General features: G+C 41.4%; 2 protein-coding genes across 2 annotated transcripts; both read right to left on the minus strand.

Annotated features, from left to right (window-relative positions):
- Nucleotides 1–1,733: 1,733 nt before the first annotated feature.
- On the minus strand, nucleotides 1,734–9,672 carry LOC117734768 (all-trans-retinol 13,14-reductase-like). Its single transcript, XM_034539034.1, has 12 exons — nucleotides 9,507–9,672; nucleotides 8,970–9,152; nucleotides 7,163–7,301; nucleotides 6,769–6,871; nucleotides 5,771–5,966; nucleotides 5,015–5,212; nucleotides 4,586–4,705; nucleotides 4,314–4,452; nucleotides 4,104–4,213; nucleotides 2,441–2,607; nucleotides 1,981–2,140; nucleotides 1,734–1,888 (listed from the first exon to the last, which is right to left on the minus strand). The coding sequence occupies exons 1-12, from the start codon at nucleotides 9,670–9,672 to the stop codon at nucleotides 1,734–1,736; spliced, it is 1,836 nt and encodes a 611-aa protein (XP_034394925.1).
- Nucleotides 9,673–13,797: 4,125 nt separating this feature from the next.
- LOC117735192 (MAGUK p55 subfamily member 2-like) lies at nucleotides 13,798–26,175 on the minus strand. The gene is made up of 14 exons (XM_034539678.1): nucleotides 26,049–26,175; nucleotides 21,902–21,950; nucleotides 20,883–20,980; nucleotides 20,568–20,723; nucleotides 20,166–20,336; nucleotides 19,933–20,040; nucleotides 19,340–19,459; nucleotides 18,466–18,597; nucleotides 18,223–18,325; nucleotides 16,399–16,467; nucleotides 16,065–16,226; nucleotides 15,654–15,856; nucleotides 14,315–14,443; nucleotides 13,798–14,165 (listed from the first exon to the last, which is right to left on the minus strand). The coding sequence occupies exons 2-14, from the start codon at nucleotides 21,930–21,932 to the stop codon at nucleotides 13,989–13,991; spliced, it is 1,659 nt and encodes a 552-aa protein (XP_034395569.1). The 5' UTR covers nucleotides 21,933–21,950; nucleotides 26,049–26,175; the 3' UTR covers nucleotides 13,798–13,988.
- Between the last annotated feature and the right edge of the window lie 766 nt (nucleotides 26,176–26,941).

Genomic DNA, 26,941 nt, shown 5'->3' on the forward strand with positions numbered 1-26,941 from the left:
CATGAAATAACACATCTGGTCAGGAACGTTTATTGTTGACCTTGTGAAAATGAAAAAGAGAAGCTTTTAGCTGCGAGCTTTCATGCATGCCGAGCCAACAATACATTTAGCTGGCTTGGCATTGAAAGCTCTGAAAAAGCAAGTAAGTGGATAGAGTACTATGTACGTTGTTTACTGTGGGCTACAGTGGATTGAAATAGGGTTGTGAAGCGTTAGTCTCTGTATTAAAAATGTCAATTATTTTATAGCAAGCTCCAATCTTTTGTTTTGAAGTTACAAATTAAACTCTAAGCTAGAACGTAATAGTTGTTGTGCTTTCTCAAATTATTCATGTATTTCTATTACCTGACCCTGGACCAAATCAGTTTTTTTTTATTTATGCTGCAGTTTAGCTTTTGTTTATCTCAACTCATCCTAGTTCCCCCCCTTTCAAACCCCGACGACTGATTAAATATGGACCAGGGGTCAGCAACCCCTTTCTTGTTAATGAGTGTGCCATATCAACATTAAGTTTAATTATGACACCATATTAAGTATGAAATAGGTCCATATAGGTAACGTGTATCGCAACAAATAAATTAAATTAAATAATTCTCCCATAATCAGGACATTGCAATTATATATATAATAGCACCATACAAGAAGCTTTCCACAGCCGAGTTGAAATCAATAACACGCCCAAGCTTCCACCAATCTTATTCATCAGCAATAAACGTAACAAATTCTGCAAAGGAGGGAACAAGTACTAGCCAATCAGAGACAGCGTAGGGCGGGTCTTCACTGAATGCCCTCTGAGGTAAATTTGTAATTTGTGATATTGGGCTATACAAAATAAACTGAATTGAATTGAATATGGGTTGGAGCAAAAAAAAACAATCATTAAAGTGACAGGCTGTGGGTTAGGCAGTGGCGGCCATCCAATCAATTTCAGCAAACATCCCAGTAGGATTCAATGCAAAAAAAGCATTTCTACTTTTAACATTTATTCCAACACTACATCTTATTCATACAATTCAGTATATTAATATATATATATATATCATATAATAATATTCAGTATAATATGATATATAAATACCATCTAATGTAAATATACAATATACATATCATAAATATATTATAATAACATATAAATACTGTATAATATAAATCACATATATATAAAATATAATAGAACATGTTTATACATTAAGATGCCCCTATGAACCTTGTTATGGTTAAAGCGTGCCTGTTTTAGAGGCAGTGTTAAAAGTTAGATAGTGTATCTAACTTTTTTAGTTTCACTGTACAGTTTTACTCACTTAGTCAAATTCCTGTGTACATTGGGCAAATAAAGCTACTTGATTTCGGATTTGATAGGTGTAAATAACAGCAATTGTGGTTAAAAACGTAACGTACTGATAATATAGGTTATATGAATGTTGGAGTTTACAGTCAAGCTACTTGATCCATCAAGTTAAACTGGGTGGTTTAACTTTGGCCTAAGCTCATAGGGGTTACTTATTTTGTGGTCCTTTGAATGACAGAATACCATTATCTGAGCCAGTTTGAATTGTAATAATTTTTGTATTCTTGCATAGCACAAATGTCGACAAAGAACAAAGAAGAAGTTATCCTTAAATTTACAACAGAAACAGGTGTTTGAAATGTGCTAGGAAGCTGCCTCGCCTTCCCCAAAGCATGTGTAAAAGCTCACATGCTTTTTGAGAAATGTACCCTCCACTACAGCCCTGTCACTTCCAGGTCATCTTACGATTGGTCCGTTTGTTTTTAATGCGGCTCTTCAGGGCTAGAAGGTCAATGTAGAGGACCTGGTTGAGGACGGAAGAGGCACAGAGTAGTCCACCGTGCAGCGCCCCAGCCATGCCGTTACAGAATACGTCCTGACCTGCACACACAAACCCACACACACCCAATCATCCAGCAGGCTGCTCTCTGACAACAGTCTTATCTGGTCTGGATTCTACAGTCTTATTCTACCTGTTAGGTAGAGGCCATCGATCGGTGTCTGCGGTCGTGTCCTGGCAACCGTGTCTGGAGTGAAACGCTCCAGGTTGTGTTCAGCCCCGTACATCTCACCTCTTGGAGCGCCCAAATAGTGGACATTAGTAAGAGGAGTGGCAGCATCCACCATCACCACCTGAACATAAACACACATGCTATTCACTGACAAAACAGCTGCCACTTCAGCATCTTTGCACTTACTACATTTATTTTGGAGACAGAGAAATATTTTAGACTGGTAATGTGTACACACAGGGAAGAAAACTAAAAGAACATCTTAGATATCTATGATAAAATACTTAATGCGACCATACACCACTGCCCAACACATCGAATGGTGACACCCGAGTTCCATTCACTGAGGACGGGTGTGGGATAGACCTGAAAGCCCCAGGAATAAAGCTAGTAAGTGAACTCTGAGTCTGGAATACATTACCTTGTCCCGAAGTTGAGGGAAGATTGTTAGTGCCCAGTCCAGCATCTCTTGGGCCATACCATTCTTCATATCCACGTAGTTCTGTCCCCTCTTGCCAAGCTTGGTCCCCTCCCATTCCTCAAACCACTCATAGCGAGCCATGGTTAGCAGCGTCATGCAGGACTTACCTGCAGCGAGATAAGAAGGGGAAATGACCACGATATGGCTCATGTAAACATCAGATTCTGTTTGGATATAGTGAATTCGGCCTTATTCCGAATGGAGCATTTTACGATAAAAACGTGGGAAATTATTTGGGATATTATTCAGGTTTGAGGAGCATTCTTTAGACATGTATACAACGCATTCAGAATATGCATCACAAGGTTTTATTTTTTACTTTGACTTATTTTACTTTCCTGTTTACAACCAGCTCTCTGCATTGAACAGATAACAACAACAAAGCTGCATGCCCAAAAGAAAAGCCCACATTTCTGGTCGGAAGAGAAACACACCTTCTTTTACACATTTTTGGACATGCGCAAAATATCTCAACGCTGACCTTTTTAAGAAGGTGGTTGAAGAAAGAGGGAGGATGTTCACGTCGTGTAAATATTGCGCCACCGGTGCAAGAAGCGAAATAGCACAGTTTTCCTTATTTTGACAAGATCAACAACATATTTAGGCGTCAACCCGTCAAACACAGAATGAAGTCGACGTGGGATTCACTGGCCCCGGTGATGAGAATCTGCACAGCTGTACGTAAACAGGAATATTCATTTTCATTAACCATGTAAACAGCTCATTATTGTCTTTTTTTTTATACAAAAAATATATATTTGGTGCAACTATAAGTGGTCATTGATACAAATGTTTGTCAACATGTCTTCTGGTCTTGCTCTAATGAACGAAATTGTCCAGAAAAGTCACTCTGTAATAACTGGATTCAATTCTCAGTGAAATAAGAACATGAATGCTGTGTGTTATTTTAGCCTCACAGGAAGACAAACTAAAATACACCTTCAAACTTAGGAGTTTTTCCTGATCCGATGTGAGGTCAAAGGTCAGGGATGTCGTATGTGTACAGATTGTAAAGCCCTCTGAGGCAAATTCGTAGTTTGTAATATTGGGCTATACAAAATAAACTGAATTGAATTGAATTGACTTTCCTTACTGTACTGATTGTGATTTTAGGATGGTGCTTTTTATTTAAATTAATTTTTTTTAAAAAGCCAATAAACATAATAAACAATACAAATGTATCTTCATTAAAGGCTACAGAAAATGGTTTAACAAATAAGTTGAGTAATAAACAAGTGTTTGTGGCTCAGCTCCACAAAGTGCATAGAACATCTATAGAAACAGATTTGGAAATGATTTTAGGATTTTTTTTAATGATTTGAAATAGAATGTGTAACCAAACTCATTTAATTGTTATTAATCTCATCATAGTTCTTTCCTTGCCTGTATGAACAAATCTGGACATATCCACATCCTTTGTCAATAACACTCTTTAGAGTCACATGTTAAACATTTTATTTGGGATATATAATTTAGTTGCTTTTAATTTCAATTTTTTTATAGAAAGTCACACGGTGGCTGTCAGAAATAAAAGAGGGAATCTGATTTGATGGCAAACTAACAAGCATGTGTACATCTGTGCACGTGGAGTGTCACCAGTTACCTGGCTGTCGGATATTGGATGTAGGATCTTTAGCTGATGGGAAGGTGATGAACATCATGGGAATGTTGCCCAATACCTGCTCTGAGCTCAGAGAAGAGTAGCGCTCCATACTGCACGTACACAAGCACAACAGGGACGTGTTAACATCACATGGGATATGTTCGACTCAAATATGATCAAAATATACATTTCTTCTTTATAAAAACCTACAGTGAGTCCAAGTCATTGTCTTTATACATCCAGAAGTTGGTGGAAACAATGCCAAGCTCTTCTTTGGTTCCATCCAGACCAACAAAGACCAAGAAGGAACCCATGCCATGACGCACCAAGCCCAACAGGGACTGGACCTCTACACACACACAGACACACACACACACACACACACACACACACATTACAGGAAGTGTGCAGTAGAAACCGATAGTGAATGAGGAAAAGGGTCAATGTAACATTTAGTGGCTGCAGTGCCCATGCTGTGTTACCTGGTTTGTCCTGTACGGGTTGAGGCAGAAACTTCTGGAAGGTGTTGAAGATTCCAGCGTTGGAAATGACAACAGGGGCATGGACCTCAATCTCTTCTTGTCCTTTCAGCACCGTCACACCTGACACACGTACACAGTTTGAATCCTCAGGAAACATCCAGCATTGCATGTGGTGGTCTGTTTATTGGTGGGTACCATCAGGCTAACAACAACACAATTATTTAAACCAGTGCCATCTGTGACGGGACACGGGTTTGAAAGGGGAATGTTTAAGTGCAGAGTCCTTTTTTGGGTCCATTTTTAGTCAAGTCCTGCGACTTGGAACTTACTTATTAATTAAGGCTTCTGACTTGAACCCTAAAAAGACTCTGAGTAACTCTCTGTGGACCATGAACAGAGCATGAACCTGTATCCCCATCCCAGTCTTACCGTAGGCCTTCCCCTGCTGGTTGATGAGGATGCGTTGCACAGGAGCCCTGACCAGCACTGTGCCACCAGCCTGCTGAATGACAGGGATGATGTGGAAGGCAAACTCGCTGGCGCCCCCCCGTGGGTAGTAGGCACCACGTTTGTAGTGGTGAAGCAGGAGAGCGTTGATGAGAAAGCTGGAGTCTTTAGGAGCGACACCTACAACGAGAAGGAGGAAACCATTTAGGAGGATTCACATAGTGGGTGTGTTATCTGTCATGCTTGTGAGTGAGTGAGTGAGTGAGTGAGTGTGTGTGTGAGTGACTGAGTGTGTGTGTGAGTGAGTGTGTGTGTGTGTGAGTGTATGTGAGTGAGTGTGTGAGTGTATGTATGAGTGTATGTGTGAGTGAGTGTGTGTGAGTGTGAGTGAGTGTATGTAAGTGAGTGTGTGTGAGTGTGTGAGTGAGTGAGTGAGTGTGTGTGTGAGTGAGTGAGTGTGTGAGTGTGTGAGTGAGTGAGTGTGTGAGTGTGTGAGTGAGTGAGTGTGTGTGTGAGTGAGTGAGTGAGTGTGTGAGTGAGTGTGTGAGTGTGTGTGTGTGTGTGTGTGTGTGAGTGAGTGTATGTATCTAAGTGAGTGTGTGTGAGTGTGTGTGTGGGTGTGTGTGTGAGTGTGTGTGTGTGTGTGTATGTATGTGAGTGAGTGAGTGTGTGTGAGTGTTTTATTTGTGCTGCTTGAGTGTGTGTTGTCTGTGGTGCTTGTGTGCGTGTGTCAGTCACCATAGAACAGGTAGGCAGACAGTGCCTGCAGGTCCTTGTTTTTTGTGAGGCGGGACATCATTTCTGAATGGTTGGTTGTTGCTAGGCGGAACACTGAGGATATGCGATCCAAAATGCTGAATCGAACCAGGAAGTTAGCCAGCCAATAAGGTATGATCTTCAAGATGGCGATGAGTGGTGTCCGCCGTGAGGCTAGCTGCAAGGAGAGGTCACACAGGCACAATATACTTTACTTATAAAACACACAGGGAGGGCCGCCATTCTGCTCTATGAGCACAGCTCTTTGGAGTTCAATGTTTTCAATGTGCCACTGCAGCTCGTCAGGGGACCATGACAACCACAACAAGAGAACTGATACAGTGACGGATTTACTGGTATCCAAGTTCCACGAATGACACCTCTTCATTGGCAGAGAGCGATACCAGTAAGACACACAGCTTCTTATTATCTGATCTGCGACAATAATCTATTTTTTTCATAGTAGTTTACAAAACTTGTAGTATTATAGTGTCATATAGCTATCCATTTCCTCCATTACAAGCTACAAATGGCTCTATATACTGTTACGTGAATAGACAAGTCAAACTCAAAACCTCAACATTGCCTGGTGGCAGTAACAGCAGCCCCCACGGCAGTAACCACTGGTTTTCAGAAAGGATGTTAAATATTTCAAATAATTAGAAAGGGAAAAATCATATATGAATATGGACCTGTAGAGTCGAACAAAGAGTATGTTCTTTGTTTTTCCTGGTGGGTGCATTTTTCAGTCCAGTAAGAGGCTTAGACAGCTACATACACTTGGGTGTCATCTCCATAGAAGTGCAACACAATACTGGGCTCGCCAGTTTTTTCATGCTACCACTAGAAAAAACCTGCATTGGGTCAAGTTTGTCATGAATGTACACAACTTTGTTCGTTCATCAAACTCTGCTGCTTCCTTCTTTCCCGACCTTCCCATCCATCATTCAGTCATGATCATCAGCTCCCTCCCACTTTACCTTCATTAGTCTCATGAACTCATCAATGGCCTTCTCCTCTCCTGGGAACTGCTTCTTCAGGCTATCGGCCATCTCAGTCTTCCCTGCATGGATATGGTACTCCCTGATAATGTATGGAAAGGCGGGTCAGACATGGAAATGTTGTTCTGATTAGTTCTAAGCCAGGTAGGATTCATAGCCCTCTGTCTCAAAAGTGTGGAAATATAAAACAATTTAAATATGGATGTGTTAGGAGCCTTGATAATTCTTAGTAAGAAATATAGTTTGTGTGAGGCTTTGTTGTAGCTTTGTTGCAGTCGATTAGTCCTGGTAATGAATGAAAGTGAAGAAAAAACCATTGAAAGAAAGAAACCACTTAACTGTCCAATAATCATAATGTGATTATGTTCCCCACCTGCGCTGGTCATGCTGACCCAGGAACAGTGTGTCAAAGTGCTGCTCCAGCCGTGTGAACTGCAACTGTCCCTCTGTGATCTGATCCAGAGCAACCCTCAGCAGGCTGCCCTCGTGAAGCTGGCCCAGGTAATGGATCCCTGGGGGGGTCAAATCAGTGCATTAAAATGTAAAACATAAAACTACTTTATTAGAGTTCAAATGATTCTTCATCCAGTCCTTGTGAGATTACAATGTAAAAGTGAAGCTAAATCAGTCAGTTGGATTATGACTGTAAGAGCCATTTTGTGTATTTGTTTATGTTGGACCTCCCACCACTGGGGGGCACAAGGCCGACTGCTACTGCCGTCGGCCCTATATAATTAGCAGAGCATTGGGGACAGCTGGTGCTCGTTTTGAGGGAAGAAAAGTTTTTTGAGTCTTGTGACTGAGGCTGTGCCAGAGAGGCAAATGTTTATGGTTTATTTTATGATTTAATATATGCAAGTAAGTTTTGACAATGAAATGATTTTTGGTTTTTGGTAATAATAAATATGATGGACCTCACAACTGGACAGTGTCATCAATCGAACGCGTCAGGAACAATCGTCAAGCGAGCCCCAAGTAGGCCTTATTGTTGAATAGGCAACGGGGGCACTACAATGACATTATTTAGAGGTTATCCTTCTGTGACTATGTTAGTAATCTTTGCTTCTACTTCGTTCATTGTCCATTTTTTAATATTTCAAGAATTTTATAAACAGAAAACAAAAATGAAATCAATCAGTATTTCTGGGCTGCCAAAAAACCCTAAACAGCCAAATAACAAATGCTGTAACTTCAGATAAACAAAGAATTGGTGAAGCAGTGAAACTGCTGAGCATCAGTAATACTGTATTGTGGGAAGTGAAGTTATTCATTCATTGATGGAGCTCTACACGTGTCGAGGAGGGCTTCATTTGCTGTGCTCTACTTTTAAAAAAAATTGAAACATAAATGTGTGCCTACAAACAACTAAATTGTGGTATTAAATTACTCAACGGGGGGCAGCTGAGGCTCAGGAGGAAGAGCTCCACTAACCGGAGGATCGGCAGTCCAATCCCTCCCTCGTGTCCACGGGCATACCGAACTCCAAACCTCTCCCACAAGCTGTGCCATCAGCTTGGAAGTGTGCATTTAGATTAGATCCTGATGAGCAGGTGGACACCTGCTACGCCAGCTAGGGCTAATCGTATCATCTAAGTGAGCAGTTTGGAAAACATGCAGTGTTGTTGCCTGTATGTCTTTAACATGTCTCCAATATTAAAATATCATTTACTATTATGTTCTGTCAATTTGTAAACACACATGAAGTACCTAAAACCATGAATTAGTTCATTATTAACACACATTTTGAAACCATCACCAATGGAACAGACTTCTCTAAGTTGTTGTACCAAACTCTGTTTCCCTTCAGTGGGATTTGGTTGCAGACCAGCTTTATTAGAGAGCATTAGCTTTGATACTACAAATAGATGAAAGTACATGGAATCATATTGCACATATTCATAGTGGGAGCACATATTTGTGGCATGATCTTTGTATTAACAACTATGCTGCTGTCTCCCAAAGCGGCCATCACAGCCGTGGTTCATTACTTATAATTCACCACAATGATGTTTGTGTTGAGTACAGTTTATACAATTATATTAAACTGACTGGGTTGTTCACCATATCATAATAGTATGTGGGTTCATCTTCATTATCATCTTGTTCTTTTAATAAAGAGCAATGTTGCAGCTGCAGGGAAAGATGTGTGGTGTGTGTGTCCATCCTCTTCGCCTTCTTACCCACATCAAACTCAAAGCCCTTATTCTGAAAGGTGTGTGTGCAGCCTCCAGCTTGATCATGTTGCTCCAAGACTGCAACCCTCTTGCCGGCTTTAGACAAAAGCGCCGCTGCTGTCAAACCTCCGATACCGCTGCCGATCACCACGGCATCCAGAGCCGGAGGAACGCGGTCCGCACGAAACCCTGCATGGAGCCAAGGCTACATGTTAAGGTGGTATGGTTTTTAATTCTACCACAATGCTTATTGACTGTATCTGCAGTCAAAAAAATGCAACAGAACTGGTAATGTACACATTCTGTGAGTCCAGGTTGAATTCCTAGTCTTACCTAGGAACAAGACAGTATTCGTGCAGTCATTTTCTTCAAAGCATCTAGAGATGGTTGAAAAACGACTTCTATATTATTTCGTTCATCCTGAAGATGAAGAGCAGCTTTCTCTTGCTTCTCTTAACTAGTGGGATGTTGAACACTAATACCACTCTGGTTACAGGACAGTACCTGCCAATCATCAAGATGTAAGACTCTGTATCATCTTACCTTTCTTCAGCCTTTCGTCCCTCTGCCGGCTGTCGGTGACCAAGGGTCCCGGTGGCCTCAGGCACTTCTCACTGAACACCTTGTATCGTTGCCCGATGATCAGGAAGAAGAGGACCACCACCAGCAGCAGCACACAGCTCAAAACACCAAGAAGCCACCACCACATGGCAGAGGAGAGCTGGATGGAGAGGACCGAGGAAGAAAAACTAAGGTAGATTGAGAGAATAACCTCAAAAGAGCAGGGATGAGGTAGGACTGGAGGATGAAGAACAGTTTGTGAGCAAAGACAGAAATATATGAAATCCTCCAACAAGGCGCTCCCTCAAAAAGAGCACTAAAGTGCAGAGATTAATATAATTAAAGTGAGGGGTGGAGAGGAGGAGACACTTATTAAGGTTCAGGAAGGACATGCAACTCATGACGTTTGGGAAATTGTGACTCTACAAAGAGCAGAGCAGATGGCCCATTCTCCACACAGAGGACATGAGACAGGCAGAGAAGAGAGAGCTGGTTGTTTACCGCCTCTTGAGACTCCACTGAGACTATTGGCCACATTCAGCACCAATTTGTTGCTCCTTCTGAACTGCCTCAGGATGTGTTTTTTAGAATCGCAGTAGTTCCGCTGCATGATTGTGAACAGAGATGCTTTCAGAGCTGAGATGTTGTTGATAACTGGGTTATTTGTGAGCCACTTGGCTGAGTAATTAAATGGACGAAGGTTAACAAGTAAAGACGTATCATTTTATTTGAGCCTTTCAGAAGCCACAAGGCTGTTTAAGAGTAACAGTCATGACTTTCTTCGATCAGGTTATAAAGTTGCTCTAGATTCAGAGCATTTTGCTTCACATGTTCATCTAACCAGTGTTGTGCAGGTAGACTTCGTAACTCAGTCACCGACTGCTTTACAGACAATATTTTGGTCTTGGAACGTCACATTAAGTTGATACAGTCCCCCACATTTTCAGAGGTTCAAAAGTAATTGGACAATTGTCTTACAAATGGTTTGATGGCCAGGTGTGGCCTGTTCCCTGGTTATTTCATGACACATTTGGGTCGACTGTATAGCTCATGTGGAGAGTGGTCGTCCCGTAACCACAAGGTCCCCGGTTCGATCCGCAATCTCCTCGTAGTTCATGTTGAAGTGTCCTTGAGCAAGACACTGAACCCCCAGTTGCTCAACGGGTGCTTCACTGCAGCCCACTGCTCCTTAATAACTAAGGATGGGTTAAATGCAGAGAAGAATTTCCCCACGGGGATCAATAAAAGTGTACATTAAAAAAATATTAAATTAAGCAGATAAAAAGGTCTGGTGGATTTGCATTTGGTAGCTGGTCCAGGGAACTCTCAGCATGAGAACCAAAGAGGTGTCGCTGCAAGTGAAGGAGGCCATTAAAAAGGCTGACCATGACCAACCTTTCAATTCAGTTTATTTTGTATAGCCCAATATCTATTATGTTAGTTTGTCCAATTACTTCTGACCCTCTTAACATATGTGGGACTGTGTAACAATGGCTGTAATTCCTAAACAGTTAATGCTATAATGTTGTTATATCCATGGAAATAAAGCTGAAAGTCTACAACCACATATTGACTGTTTTGTTTTTTTAATCCATTGCAGTCGTGTAAATAGGCAAAATTAGAAACAATACAAATGCTTATGGACCTGCCTGTAAGTGGTTGAGAATTAGATTTCACAGGTGGTTGCGTAGGATCGTTCCAACTTTTGTAAAGTCCAAAAATAAAATCTGTCAAGACGCCAAGCTGAGCTTAGTTTTTATTAGAAATTAAAAGTGGGGGGAGGTTTAAAGAAAAAAGGTTGTGAACCACTAGGTTCTATACTATAGAGCTGACGAGTGAAAGTGTGGCTCGAGGGAGGGACAGAGAGGAAGAGAGTGGCACAACGTATGAATAATAAATGCACATTTGCAGTATCTGTATAACAATGCATTATCTTAGTGCATAGTCTCATGATTCCCAGTAAAAAAACACAATCAGAATCAATCAGAATCTATTATTTATTCAGTATAGACAGAAGCTTGAACAATCATCAGTCCTACAACACAACTATGTGGTTAAAAATGAATTAACTTTCCATTTTAGAGCCATGCATTTTAGAGACTATAGAGCTTTTATGTGAAATGCAGACCGTTGAATTTAAAGGAGCACTTAAAGGAGCTTTTACACATCAAGATCATGGGGAGTACTAATATTAATACAATGGTATGATGTATTTGTTTGCACTGAGGGGACCTTTCTAAAACGTTTAATAGAGAGATACTGCCTTATGGGAGTTGTAGCATTTGGGTTTTTAGAGCTTGACCCATAATAAATGTCTGGATATCTCTGCATCTGCTGCCATAATTTGGACCATTCTTTTTGTTAAATCCATCTCTTGCAACTTCCTCGACATTATGGAATCCCTGGAGTGTCCCTTTCAGGTAACCTTAATTCTCAAATTGAATGATGTTGTTATGTAACATTTTGAAATGACAAACTCTCCATAAGTGCATATTTAGTACATATAACGTGTACATAAACCTATACTTCAAGTCACTTCATACTTCAATTATTCAAACACATAATTGCCAGGGAGCCATTAAACGAAATACAAATTGGTAAAACCAAATTACTTTACAGTCATATCTAAATGTAAATCATTAAAGATACAGTGACAAAAATGGTTTTATTGCATTTGTGAGATTTCCTAGAGAAAGGACACAATACATGTGCTGCCAAAAAAAAAAAAAATCTATTTTCAAGCCACTTGCATAAATACAAATGTGACTTCACAAAGAATGAGTCACTAAAAATGTCTAATATGACTGGTCTGAGGATCGCCTATTTGCCAGATATGACCCACAGCTATTTTACCCATCTATCCCTAAACTATGAATTGTGCATTAAAAGTTCAGTAGCTGCCACAATAACAGATCAAAGTACAAACAAGCAGCTCAAGGAGCTTTGGCACAATTGACAGCGTTAGTGGCCGATTTGAAAAGGCTAAATAAAAAAAAGATGACGCAAATGAGTTGTAGTTTAAATTGTCTTCATACTTTCACACTTTTATCTTTTTGTTATGTTGTTCACTTGTAGGCAACTGTATGTCTCTACTAACCAAATTCTGAAGTGTCATACTGTAAATACTAGCCGGTAATCTCATACCTACTAAAAATCAGTATGTATATCATTGCGTCTCTACAAATTGTTTACAACTGAGTTAATAAATACAACCGTTTAAAAAAATAATAATTATAAATACTACAAAATAATAAATACAATTATAATAGTAGGAATGTTTGGAAAGAGTTACCCATTCTTATGAAATACATTGTGTAGTAAAATAGAGCTTCTGTGCAATGTTGTCTGTGTGTGTGTTTTTATGTCAATGGAGATCCATCTAGGTAAGACTGCTCCATCAACCATACTGGGGATCTTTAGATCTTGGGTAACACTGGCTGTGTTCACGATCAGTGTCTGATATTTAACTGATTTTGTGTTATTCTCTTAATTTTTAAGTTCAGAAGTTGCTAAATAACATCAGCATCAACTGGTGCACACCTGATTTTTGTTTTTAGTTCCAACATGCTGTTCTTTAAAGGCTTCATGACAATGGAATGGAATAGGCCGACAGCACCAATGAAATACCAAGAAGCTACGTAGCCTAGCACACATCTAGGTAGCCTAGCACTCGTCTACATAGCCTAGAACACAACTACGTAGCCAGCACACGGCTACGTAGACGTGTGCTAGGCTATCTATTGCTGAATGACATAACACAATGGTCACGGTTGCTGACAGGACTAAAATCTTATGGATTGCCACTTTAAATAATCAATCACAAAAATGTATTGACAATAATAGAAATTGCTGACCTTTTCCATTTCTTACTATTTGTAAATTGAAGAGCTTTGGGTTTTTGAACAGCCAGGCAAACACATTTAGCAAGATAATGTCATGATGGACATTTGTTCATGATAACATTTCAGGTCTAATGTTTGGTAAATTAAAATAAAAATGTATAAAAAAGATCAGATTTAGCCCTTATAACTTGCGCACACGCGCGCGCACACACACACACACACACACACACACACACGCGCGCACACACACACACACACACACACACACACACACACACACACACTGATGTGTCAAGGTAAAATCTGTGAATTTCTGACATTCACAGCTACATTTGTCTTACTTTTCCTTCTCATTGTTGTTTCTTTATATTCCCCCATTCAGGCACAGAATATAAAACACTGTTTAAATAATGGACGTCTTATTCACACACTTTCAGGAAGATATCCTGTGATTTATTTGCAAAGCAGCTACTTTAGCAAGAAAATATTGTTCTTATGCTAGGCTATCGCAATGGTCAAATGTAATTTCTTTGGAAACTTTAAGAAATCTAAATAAGAACTTCCATTATTTACACAGTGGTATATTAATCTCCCTTCCTCCTCTGCTCTCCACAGCCTCTTTCTAGAAAACCCAGGTGACCGGGACCCACTGGGGGTTTTTAGAAACCGTTTCCAGGGCGGCCTTGGCGGTGCGGTAGGTCTCGTCCAAGTTGTCGTTGATGATGCTGAGGTCAAAGTAGTGACCGAAGGCCGCCTGCATTTTAGTGCTCTCGTCGCACGTCCTCTGTAGCTCTTCATCCTGAAACGGAAAACGTTTCATGTGACTTGCTTTTTCATGTTTCATTGGATTGTGAATACAATCCAAGAATCTCTCCTTTGAACTATTTGCAGTTTGTATTGACTTATACGCCGCTTCTTCAGCTGAAAAGAAAAGTAAGTGCTTCTTACCGTCAGTGTCTTGGTCAGCACCGCTGCCTCTACAGCTGAGTGGTTCATCGCCTTGAGCACCTCAAAGTCTGGAGACTGAAGGAACACCACGTAGGGCAAGAACTCCGAGGTCCTCAGCACTTTGAGAGACTAGAACACAACATGAGCACATTGAATTAGTGGAGATTCCTGCCTGGTGACACTGAATGACTAACGGGATTCTCTCCTTACTATGGAGGATGGAAGAAATCATATATAAATTAGAAATAAATAACTTGATTAATAAATGAATATGCCATTAAATGTAAGCACAAACATAATGTTTCAACATAACTGCAGGAATTATTTATTTAATAAAATGTGACAACTTATTAATTTGCGCCTTTATTCATTTACCATTCTAAATTAATAAAGTTATTAATGAGCAAATGATTTTATACGAGGCACAGATACATATTTACAGATAGAAAACACTCACTACAAGTTACCTAACTTCACATTTGTATGTGTATACTTATAATAAAAATAATTCTGATTTAACTTTAACTCCGTCAAGCTGCTCTAAAAATGTATCACATGTGTTATATGAATGGAGCAACTTGTTGTGAAGAAGCCACAAAGAATGCTCAACCAACAGTGCACTTCCCCAGCCAGCCCTCCGGCCCTCCAGCATTGAACTCTTTGAGCCAAAGGTTTTGGTTTTATGGCCACTTTACTGTCCCCTCTCCTTTTGGCCCACAGCAGGCTTCAGTGAAGGAAGCACTGTGCGCTCCCAGCTCACCACAACACGGCAACGTTTGAGATTAGCTGGTTGAACTCAGCTACTGAGGGAGGCATTTCCCTCAAGAGTTGGTAAGATGAAAAACAAAGCTCAAAGAGAATGAATATTGGACTTAGATTGGCCAGGTGAACCGAAAAGCTACATGGGTGAATGTTAATGGCGCTCTGGGATTGCTAGATGTGTAAGGCAGCTGTTGGCTAACCCGCCCACTATTCATAACTATAAGGAGTTGTTTAAACTTGTCTGACACCAATCACATTCTATGTAACGCAGCCACTGGAGAACAGACAGGGTATTCATCAAAGGTAGACTCACTTATCCACCTACATCTCCATACTAGTGATCAAACATGTGTAAAAGTGACACGTTATTACATACTTACTAACAACTATAGCTGGGTTATAACTAGAAGAGTTTGACATTCCTAACCGGATTATAATTGTGTTAGTGGAACACGGTAGGAATGATCTGACGGAGCTGTGAAGGGGGTGGTGTCAGAGTTGGGGATGTTTCTTTGTTTGGTTTTTATTAATATGTAAGGAGCACGTTCATGCTAAAACAGGGTGGTACATATGCTACCTGAGGGTTGGCGTCCAATATGCAGATGCGCCCGGCCTCAACCACCTCGTGGATGGAGTCCATCTTGATCCCATACAGGTTGCCGTCGTACTCTCCGTGCTCCAGATAGCGGCCGCTCTTGATGTCGGCCTCCATCTTGCTGCGGCTGGTGAAGGCGTACATCCGACTCTCGCGATCTTCCTTTTTGGGCTTTCTGGAAGTGTCTGGACACAATAAGGCTGTCACGTATGCACACATGTATTTCCCCTCCCCCTTTTTGTATCCCAGAAGCTTACATTTGTTCAAATCATTTTCTGTCAGAAACATCTGCATTAGCTTGTTCCTGCTCCCAATTAAGCTCCACATACATCTTAAGGATTAAATCTGTCTCTGCCTAATAATACGACTACTTAAATATATGAAACTTCATACATGGAATGGTGGTGCCAAAGAGTAGCGGATCTCTCAGTAGAAGCTTGTTTTTCAGTCTCCGCCGCCCCACACCCTGGGCACCAATTAAAATCAGAGTTTTCCTCTTGAAAGGTGGGACCTTGGCCACCTCCTCGTAGAGCAGTATCTCATGTCTGTCGAACTCTGAGAGGGGAAGAAAGAGAGAGAAGGTTGAAAGGAAGGAAAGTAGAAGAGTTGGAAAAAAGAGAGAAGGAGGAGGTTTCATGGTTTCACAGAGAAAACATGTATCAGTAGTGGCTCAGGACAACATCTCAGTACATGGCCAAACATATAATAACATTTAAAGCTTCGTTACCTGCATTTTTGGTTGTCACGTACATAATTTTTTTCTTCTTCTTCCCGCCAACACCAGTACAAAGATTTCCTGTCACACAAATTGGGCATAGAGTTAGTCTGGCATTAGCTGACTGTCGCCAGTCAAGCCTTCCATTCACGGCAAACTATTTAAATTTGCACCGTAACCATGAGATGAAGTTACTGGAAAGTGTTAGCGATATTTTCATCTAGCTTTCCCTGATGGTGGTTATGATTACCCAGATGAACTGGAAAAACATGACTCCCACATCTCAGGGCTCGACCCACTTTTTAGAAATGACAAACCATCACCAACCAATTCCCAATAGGCCTTTACCTGTACATTGTGAGAAGACCACAGCAACGTTGATATCTTGAATCAGTAAACCAGCCATTTTGAAAGGATGTGTTTCATAAATCACAACGTACCCATGTTAGGCAGAGTTAACAGATTTTGGTTTGTTTCCTCTCATGAGTAAAACAAACTGAATCTAACATGAAAGGCAAACATTCTATGTGATACCTTCTGTAAGTGTTAAATAAAAGACTATCGGAGAAATGCTGCACATTTATTTGGCGACCCTCGTAAAATCTCCCAACCCATTGATGAATTAATGCGTTATATTTTTCGGACTCCAGGCAAAACAGAGCAGGAACTTTTGGCATTTGGAGGATTTTAAAATGTACAAAGAGCTGGGTCTATATAGCCTCTTTGACCATTAGCACCGGTTCCCCCCCAAAGGCTGCGTTCTCTCCCTCTGCTCTTCTCCATGTACACCAACAGCTGTACCTCCAGTCAATAGTCCATCAAGCTCCTGAAGTTTGTGGATGACACCACCCTCATTGGACTCATCTCTGGTGGGGATGAGTCCGCCTACAGGTGGGAGACTGACCATCTGGTGACCTGGTGCAGTCAAAACAACCTGTAGCTCAACGCTCTAAAGACCGTGGAGATGGTTGTGGATTTCTGGAAGAACGCAGCCCCACCAGCACCTACAGTATCACCCTCTCAGACTCCACCATCAACGCTGTGGAAGGGCAGACTGCAGCGCATCATCTGCTCTGCTGAGAGGTGATTGGCTGCAATCTGTCCCTCCAAGACTTGTTCACCTCCAGAACCCCGAAGAGGGCAAGAACGATTGTAGCTGACTGCTCTCACCCTGGACACAAACTGTTGGAATCCCTTCCTTCTGGCAGGAGGCTGCGGTCCATCAGGACCAAGACCTCACGCCACAAGAACAGTTTATTTCCCGCTGCAGTCAGGTTCATCAACAGAGTCCGGGACCCCCACTGACTCTGACTCTCACATCCCAGGACTATTTTAAACACCCTTTAACACCCTTACTTTTCTTATTAAAATACACAACACTTTTCTTTTATAATATATAATTGTTTGTTATTTACCATATTTATGTTTATTGTTTTTATTATATTTTTATTGTTTTATTCCATGTCTATGTTTAATGTGATGCACCTTTCACCGAGTTAAATTCCTTGTATGTTCAACGTACTCCTCGCTCCTCTGATTGCTGGTACTTGACATTTCAATGACATTGCATTAACCACCAGATGGCAGTGTGAACCACCAGAGATGAGAACAATGGGACCCATTATCGAGTAGGGGAGGTATTGAAGTAATAGAAAATAAACAGTTAATAAACACACATGCTACCCATCAACTATCAACTCACAGTTGGAGCTGTTAAGGGCCTTTCATGACTTTTAATCTGCTTCCTGTCATCATTATATTCATTTGTGAATAATTTATATTGTATTGATCATCATTATTGTTTGTTTGTACTAATTATTCTTTCTTTTCAGTGACCTGTTGGTGCCAGTTCCACATCTCTCTTGACAAACGCTTTCCTCTTCTCCTCCAGCATCTGACTCGGGATCAGCCCCGCACTTCCACCCTCGACATGACGGGCCTGTAGAACACAGACACATATACATTCAGAACAAAAACACTAATGGTCCTGTGGTTTACTACATCTTAATCTCAAGGAAATGTGAATTTGAAGAGCTCTCTGCCTGCTGTACAATCAGTAGAACACTGTTTATAGTCCACCTGCCACCAGTTGACGTCATCCTGGTTGACTATCTGCAGGATGTCTCCTGTCTCGAACCTTAAGCCCGCCTCCTTACAGGGAATCAGGTTGTCGTTGGCCGGGTCGTAGTCATAGTGACACTTAAAGAACAGCTGGAGAAACAGATACAGATACCAGAGATACAGTAGTCCATATCAATACCAGTGGAATTCCATGACTCTCTATATCCAATTCTACACTAAGGTAAAAAAACATAAAAATACACGTTGGAAATGTTGTTAATGTTGTTAATGTAACATTTACATGAATTGAACATCATTGACTTTTTTTCTTTGTAAGTGTCTCCTCCTTTAGTCTAACAAGTCTATTTGCATACTGCAAATGTATTGCTATTGATCAGATTTTAATCTAAATATTTGCTTTGATTAATGGAGTTAGTCATTCTAATCACGTTATAATACATAATTAGAACTACTAATGCCATTAATCAATGCAAATATTGCTTAGAGCTGGTGCTAGGAAGTTAAACAGGTCATATTTCCTTTTCTAATATCTATTATATATTGGTGTGAAACCATCAACTGGATTTATTCAAGTTTCTCACCAAAAACCAAACTTTACACGATTACCTACATTTTTCAATGAACCCATCACGATAATATGATACTTAACCTACATCTAATACTTAGAAAAACATGTTCTGTGAGTATTTTGGCTTCAACTCGATCTCGAAGCCTCTGCTCTTGTGACATCTGGAGATGAAGACCCATATGTCTTCAATGGTGTATTTGTAAATGTATGCTATTGAACTAATATTATATGTGGCCGTTTCAGAATCCACCGTCACCAGAAACCTTATGTACGTTTCCACGACCACGTGTGGTGATCCGTCACCTGTTTGGGCTGTATGGCTTCATGGTAGCTGGGCAGTATCTTCAGAACTACACTTCCACTGGCTGCTTGCAGCTCCTCCTGCAGCACCCGGGCATCCTGGCCCACCTCTCGTCCATTCACCTGGATAACAGACGCATTAATAAATCACATTTGTGTGATCTGCAATGGAAGATGACAGGTTACTAAGGAGTTCACAAATATCCCAAGAGCTTGGCGAGCTAAAAATAATAACATAGAGGACCCAGCCTTGAGGTTCTTCACTGATAAGATTTTACATATTTATACAGCCAGGCTGTTTGTTTTGTCATTTTTCCATTTTCAGTGCTTTGTGCAAAACTGCTGTTGACAGTAGCTTCATATTTGGCGTATGGACATAAAAGTGGCATCAATCTCATCTTCTAACGAATGAAGAATGCCAATAAGCCCTTTCCCCCACTAACTCTTCCATTATGAGACACTATTGTTTGGGGCCAGATCAAAACTTTGGTTTTAAAAAAATGAAGGAAAAAAACCTAGTTCAAGGCTATCAAACCATAAATCAAAAGAATGAGAGGGGTCAGTAGAGGTCAAACATACTCAATGGTCTACCTCACCTCTTTGATGATGTCTCCGACATGCAGCAGTCCTTGCTGGTCTATCATCCCCCCATGGAGGATGCGGGCTATAATCAGCTCACCAGCCTCCACCTTGAACGTTACACCCTGAAACACAATAATGCAAGCTGTTGTTTCTATCATCAATAATAATAATGAAAGAAACATTATGAGGGCTTGGAGCAGAAAAGTGCAATTAACTCAGCTGTGTCAATTGTTTTAATGTTACCTACCAGGTGCTCCCCCGCCACTTTGCGGATTCCCACCATGCGGATTGCGTCCGGCGGCGGGGGCAGGTTGTGTGTGCGGCCATCTTCCTGCTCATGATCCACAAAATCACAAGGGCTGGGGGGGGGGCTGTCACATGCCTGGGACGCCACTGAATCGTGAGTCTCGAGTAGAGACTGACAAGCCAAAAAGGAAGAAAGTAAATGTTAGACATCCCAATATGTGTTCTTTTAACTGTGGTAAGAGAAAAGAGTCAGGTCTTCCCTGTGTGCAAATGTTAACAAAAAACATTTTATTGTCAGATTCAACAACTAAGATGAAGTTTTGGTTTCCTAATACGCTCCAAAGACATTTTGACATTGGACGATATTTGTCACTGTTTTACATGTTATGCATGAGTTCAACACCTGGAAGTGAGGCTGGGTCAGTATTTGGGTGAGCTCAGCTGCAGTGTCGGAGTGGTGTGTGAAGGGGTTCAGGTCACTGAGAATCTCCTGCAGGAGCTCCACGTTGTTCTCCCTCACTGGCGACGGACGCGGCTCCTTCGGGCTCTCCTCTGGCTCCTAACAAACAGAAATATATGTATATATTTATATATATATATATATATATATATAATATGTGCACACAAATAGACACACAGACACACACCAGTAACTCTATTTTAAATATTGATGTCATTTAAATGTATGTTTGTGTGTATGTGTGTGTGTGTTCCACACCAGAGGGCTCTCCATGATGCCTTTGAGGAAGATGAGATCCAGGTCATTGGCTGTGGTGGAACTGGTGGTGCTGTCGCTCATTGTGTCCAACTGGTGCACTATAAGACACACACACACACACACACACACACACACACACACACACAGAGGAGGGACAGAGGGACAATAAGAAGGAGAAACAAGGAAAATAATGAGATGCATTAGACAAACCCCAACATATAGCCCAGAATCACAAATTGATTCTGAGTCCAAGAAACTGGGACCAAAATTCATCCGGCCCTTCAATATCGAGAGGATCATCAACCTGGCGGCAGTGAGACTCAAGATCCCCAGATCCATGCGCTCCCTGTATACGGACAAACCGGACATATCGACATGGGCTAGTAGAGGATCGAACCGCCGATCCTCCAATTGAAAGACGGACCTGCTAACCCCTGACCCACAGTCGATTAAATCAGATTATTTTGTTGGATGAAAACTTGTTATGAGTTACGGATATGATTACTTTTTCTCATAACATTTTGGAGTATGGACGGACAATTGAGTGACACGGTTATGAAAGTTCGGTACAGCCCTAGGTTAGTGTTCCACTGTTTTGCTTCTCGCACATATCGGCAAAAAGCTAGCTTCATAATTCGTATGAAGATTCGTATGATTCATATCCTCATAAAATGAAGGCACTGTGTGTAAAATGTGTATGTGATTATAGCATCTTCCACATTATTCTGATGGTTTTTATTTGGAGACAACTAAAACATTCCATGTGTAAAATTGCTATGTGTTTTGGTTTCAGCCACAATGTCCCTTAATTAAATTTGTAGAGGTAAGATGAGGCTGTCTGCCTGGAGTGTATTCTGTAGCAAAAATACTTTTGAAACAGCAAAAAAGAGCATCCTGATGAAGTGCTGTTCTTGCAGTCAGTTTGAACATTTGAACGGCTCTTTTCTAATTTGGAAGGGGGTGGGGAAGGTCAGACATCGGTCATCGGAGCTAATGAGGAGGAGGGTGTCTGGTCTCACCAGGCTCTGTCCTGGTGGAGGCCACAGGCATGGTAGAGCTTCAGTCAATCTGAGAAAGAAAAGAAAATAAGAGAGAGTGTAAAATAGTACATCTATTACACTATTGTTTATAGTTTTAGCACTGCAGGTGACATTTTGGAACTACACACTCCTATAGTGACTATACTTAGAATTAAACCGTTTAGTGAACTGCTTATTTGCTTTCTCGCTGAGAGAAAGTAAGAAAAGAAACACTGACCCTTCTGTGAACTGTAAAAAGAACACAGTGTTTGTTCTTAGAAGCTTTTCCCACCACACACATTCATACATGTACAGCAGGCAGTGACACTAGTGAGGGAGGACGGAGCCCCAGCGATTGTTCTGGAATTGAGCATTTATACTGAAAGAGCAAGAGAGATGAGAGGAGGGGAATGTGGGCGGAACTAATCTATACATTGCCATGACAACAGACACAACACAATGGTAATTTGGGGAAAGAGAGGAGAACAAAGAGGGAACACCGACCGTTCAACAATATATGAAATCCCTTCTACTTGTACAGCTTTCACACAATTTATCTGACTGTCTATCTGGCAAGGCTGCAGCTACAGCTCATGGTTGCCGTGGAAACCTGCCCTCCTTCAGTTTTGCCTTCACACAAACCATTGTTGCTTACGCTAGAGTTCACGTTACACAACACCCCAGGCGAGAGCAGTGGAGTAAAAAGAGAACCTGTAAAGAGGAGAAGAGGATGGAGGGATGGCTGCATGTAAATCATGATATTTGAAAAAAAGGCATCAACATCTATTACCCATTATTACTATTACTATTTTTTTCACTGCAAGCTGATGACAGCAAGTGGGGTAGGAAACGCTACACGGTACTAATTCTAGGAACAATCCAGTTGTAAACACGTTAGACAGGATCAAAGAAACTAGAGAGTTTTCAAAGAGATGCAGACTGACACAGCCGGCTAAAACGGGATAAATATAACACTGATTCTATCAAACATATCTTTAGGATTCATTGTTGCTCACACTGTTACTAATTGGCTGGCATTTATAGACCTACCTCTTGTAATATGCAACAGTAACGTGGCCTTATTTTATGTGGACGGATTCATTCTATTGTAATTCAGTATTATATTGGGCATCAAATCATTCTACTGTAGGGGACTCTGCTGGAAGCGCATCATTCACAGGACTAGTGCGGTGGCTTACGATATAGACGACAGGGTCCCTTTAAGAGCTGGTATCATAACCAGGGCAACGAGATGGCGTTGAGAGGTTAAAGGTGACAAGATGTCAGTGTCAAGGGTGATTTGTTTGTGAGAGAGGAATAAACGGCACCAGAGGTGTGCAGCCAAACAGATCAACCTTGTCTGCTGCGTTCATTCCTGCGATCCTACACTACTCATTTAAATATAAACATTTAGAGAGAAACTAATCTATTTCATAACTAGGTAATCTCATTGTCTCAAAGTCTATATATATTATTTGTAGTTCAAGACAAACGCATACAAAAAAAAACACATTGTGTGTTCTATAGAGCAGGTTACAGAAACCAGTATCTCGGGTACTACTCAATGTTTTGGTCGGGTCTATCCATCCATCCATCCATCCATTTTCAATACCGCTTATCCTCATTAGGGTCGCGGGGGCGCTGGAGCCTATCCCAGCTGACATAGGGCGAAGGCAGGGGACACCCTGGACAGGCCGCCAGTCCATCGAGGGCACATGTAGGGACATACAACCATTCACTCTCACATTCACACCTATGGGCAATTTAGAGATCAATTAACCTGCAGCATGTCTTTGGACTGTGGGAGGAAGCCGGAGAGCCCGGAGAGAACCCACGCTGCCACGGGGAGAACATGCAAACTCCACACAGAAGGACCGCTCCGACTAGGAATCGAACCCGCTGCCCTCTTGCTGTGAGGCGACAGTGCTAGCCACTACACCACCGTGCAGCCCTTGGTCGGGTCTAATGGTTCTCAAAATGGGTTATTAAAAGGTGTCACTCATGTCTATGACCAAGCACATTACAGCAGTTTGGCCATTGCTTGGTTTTGGCCCATCTTGACTGTTAATTACCCTACGATACGGCCCGGGGCAGAATTAAAGCATCTACAGTAGCTTCAGGTAGTTAAGAATCAAGAAAACATGTCTGGCCCTGAGCTATTCATTTATGTTCTTATGGGGAATGTGTACGTTCTAAAATAGGCCAAATTGTCTTTTCTCAAAAATAACTTTTACTTCCAATAACCACTACAAAACTAGACAAGTGACAATGGATGAGCTCTCTCCCAAACCAGAACAAAAATGTAAAGTAAAACGCTCATGTGGAAATCATTACAGATGACTAGTACTGCATATTGTCTTATTCTATTTACCTGTTTCATGTGTGTATATTTATGCATGTATATGCATATGTACGTAATACTATTTTTGTAACTGACCGCTAACTCTGAAGCCTGACTGCTTTCACTACAAGTACTGTTTATTCACATTGATGATTTCTCTACTCCATATGTTCACATTGTGTGCAACACCATCTAAAACAAGCAGCGATTAATTATTTCTCCCTACAAATATCAAAGTATTAGTAGTAGTGGAGGTTTATTATATCGCTTTCTTTATCACTTTTGGAATAAAAGCTAAGTAAATTACCAGCGCACCACCCATACTTGTTTCTTTACTACAATTGCTACACCGGCCTTCTGTCATGTGCTAGAGTTACGGTTAGTGGAACAGGTAGCTGCCGCATGTGACCGCTACTACAAAAACCAACAGGAATATCATTGATAATCAATAATCATATAAATCACGGACCCAGACTTTCACTTACAAAAACAGATTTGCATAACGAGGGCGACCATGGATGTGTTAAGAATAGGGGCCGACCACAGCGGTTACCACCTCAGGTAGCTAGCAGTAGATGGCCTGGTCTCTGTTGACGGGGTGGATTCACCGCATCCATGTCAGCATTACGACAACATAAAGTAGATGGTTCTAGTAATAGTAGCCAATGTAGTTATTATAGTAAAAGGGAAAAAAAGCGAACGCACCCATGCAGGGATCATTTTATTGGTTAGTACGACATCTATATTCGATTGGTTGGGAAATATGACATATGTTCTTGATGACAAACACCAAGAGCAGAAGAGAAATCTGAGAGCAGATGTATCAGCAGCACACAGAAGCAGCCTGACCGGAGAAGGGATGAAGCGGAGGAAATCAACAACGTGTCTGAGCACATGCTAACAGTTAGAGCAGAAGTCTACGCGCAAGCAGGGGCCTTTTTAATGTGAGGCATGGTTTTAGTCGGAATGCACTACGCAATCTGAAGTCAATGTGTAACGCTTTCAAATTAAAAGACCAGACTCCTGAATAAAGATAAGAAAAAAAGCTCCAGAAACGTTCTCTTCTACCTCCATCCTCCTCTCCAATACTCCCTAATTTATTCCCACCTCCTCCATCACTGCCCCTCCTCCCTCCATCATCCATCTGCTCAGTTGCTCCAATATGTAAAGAGACTAATCTTGCCAGACACGCACACACACACAACACAGTTGTGACTGTGTTGTTGTCATCAATGAAGGAACACTATTTGTTTTAAATAAGAGATATGTTCTGACCTTTTTACTCCATAATGTTCAACATGTAGCTTCATAGGTAGAGTGTGTGTTTGGGTCTGAGTGGGTGTCAAGTGCGTGCTCACCTCTCTTTGTTAAACCTTTTTAAATGTACGCTTTTGAATTATTTGCATGTATGCCTCACCCAATAGGCAGACACATAACTGTAACACACACAATACGGTACGCACACACGCAGAAGGGTCGTCGAATTAGTCTCTGGGGTCCCATATTACAAAACATGACACAAACACACACACACACGCACACACACACACACACACACACACACACACACACACACACACACACACACACACACGCACACACGCGCGCGCGCACACACACACGAAGGCAGCCCGATAAACCAAATGCTAACAATACAACGTGGCTCTCGTAATAGCTGTCTAACACGTCAAGTGTGGACCGCCCAGCGGGAGAACGGACACAAGAAGCACAATGTGCTCCACAATAACAGTCATGGAGGTGGTTAAAGCCGCCATGTTTGTGTTGGACAGAGTGCAGTGAACCTACCTTTTACCACAACGAGACGAGCTTCCTGCTGAACTGTCTCTGGTGTCTCGTGCGCGTCTTGTTGTCGTCTGGCTTCCCCCTCACCGTCCAGACGTACCCATGCGTCAAAGGGTACGTTTGTGTCAGTGGCAGGAAGAAAATCCGTATGCGACTTCCGGGAAGACTTCAGAATAAAACTCTTTTGGCAATCATACCAGTTTATGAAGTTTCATTTAAAAAAATGCTTAATGCAGTTTGCTTAACAGTTAACAGGCTATAACACAGTGATGGTAACTGCGTCTTTATTAGTATAATTAGTAGTTTAACACCATTAAATCAACTGAAAATATTATAATTTGTATCAATATTTTAATTGGATTGTTATTAGATTGTTCGCTAAAAACTGTCGGGACCAGAAAACAGGTCCATTCCACTGATCATGTGTTCGGACACAAACTCTGTCATCAGTCTCTCCAGCTGTTAAACAGCTAATCCAGCTGTGATCAGCTAATTCAGATGATCCAGCTGTGATCAGCGGATTCAGCTGATCCAGATGTGATCAGCGGCCACAGTCATCAGTAACAGACGTCGCTTCACGTGACGCGTTCCTCGTTTCCTCTCTCCTCGCGTGGTTTCCTTGCGTCTCTCCATGCAACCCTGGTGGGCGGGACTAAGACGCAAGTGAGGGAAACAGGAATGCTGTTAAGAGACTTGGGATGCACCCACAGTCATCTATCGATGCAGTAGTATTAAATGAGTATTAAAGGGAAAGTGCGTTGTTTTGTTTGTTGTTGTTTCTGTGCCTTTATAAAACACACCTAACCAAAGCCTAACCAAAGCCTACCACACACAGATGGGACTGATCACCTCGAGTGCTTTTAAACGGGAACCTGACACATTGAGATTGGAGGCAT

The sequence above is a fragment of the Cyclopterus lumpus genome, chromosome 8 (assembly GCF_009769545.1).
Source record: "Cyclopterus lumpus isolate fCycLum1 chromosome 8, fCycLum1.pri, whole genome shotgun sequence".
Classification (NCBI taxonomy): Eukaryota; Metazoa; Chordata; class Actinopteri; order Perciformes; family Cyclopteridae; genus Cyclopterus; species Cyclopterus lumpus.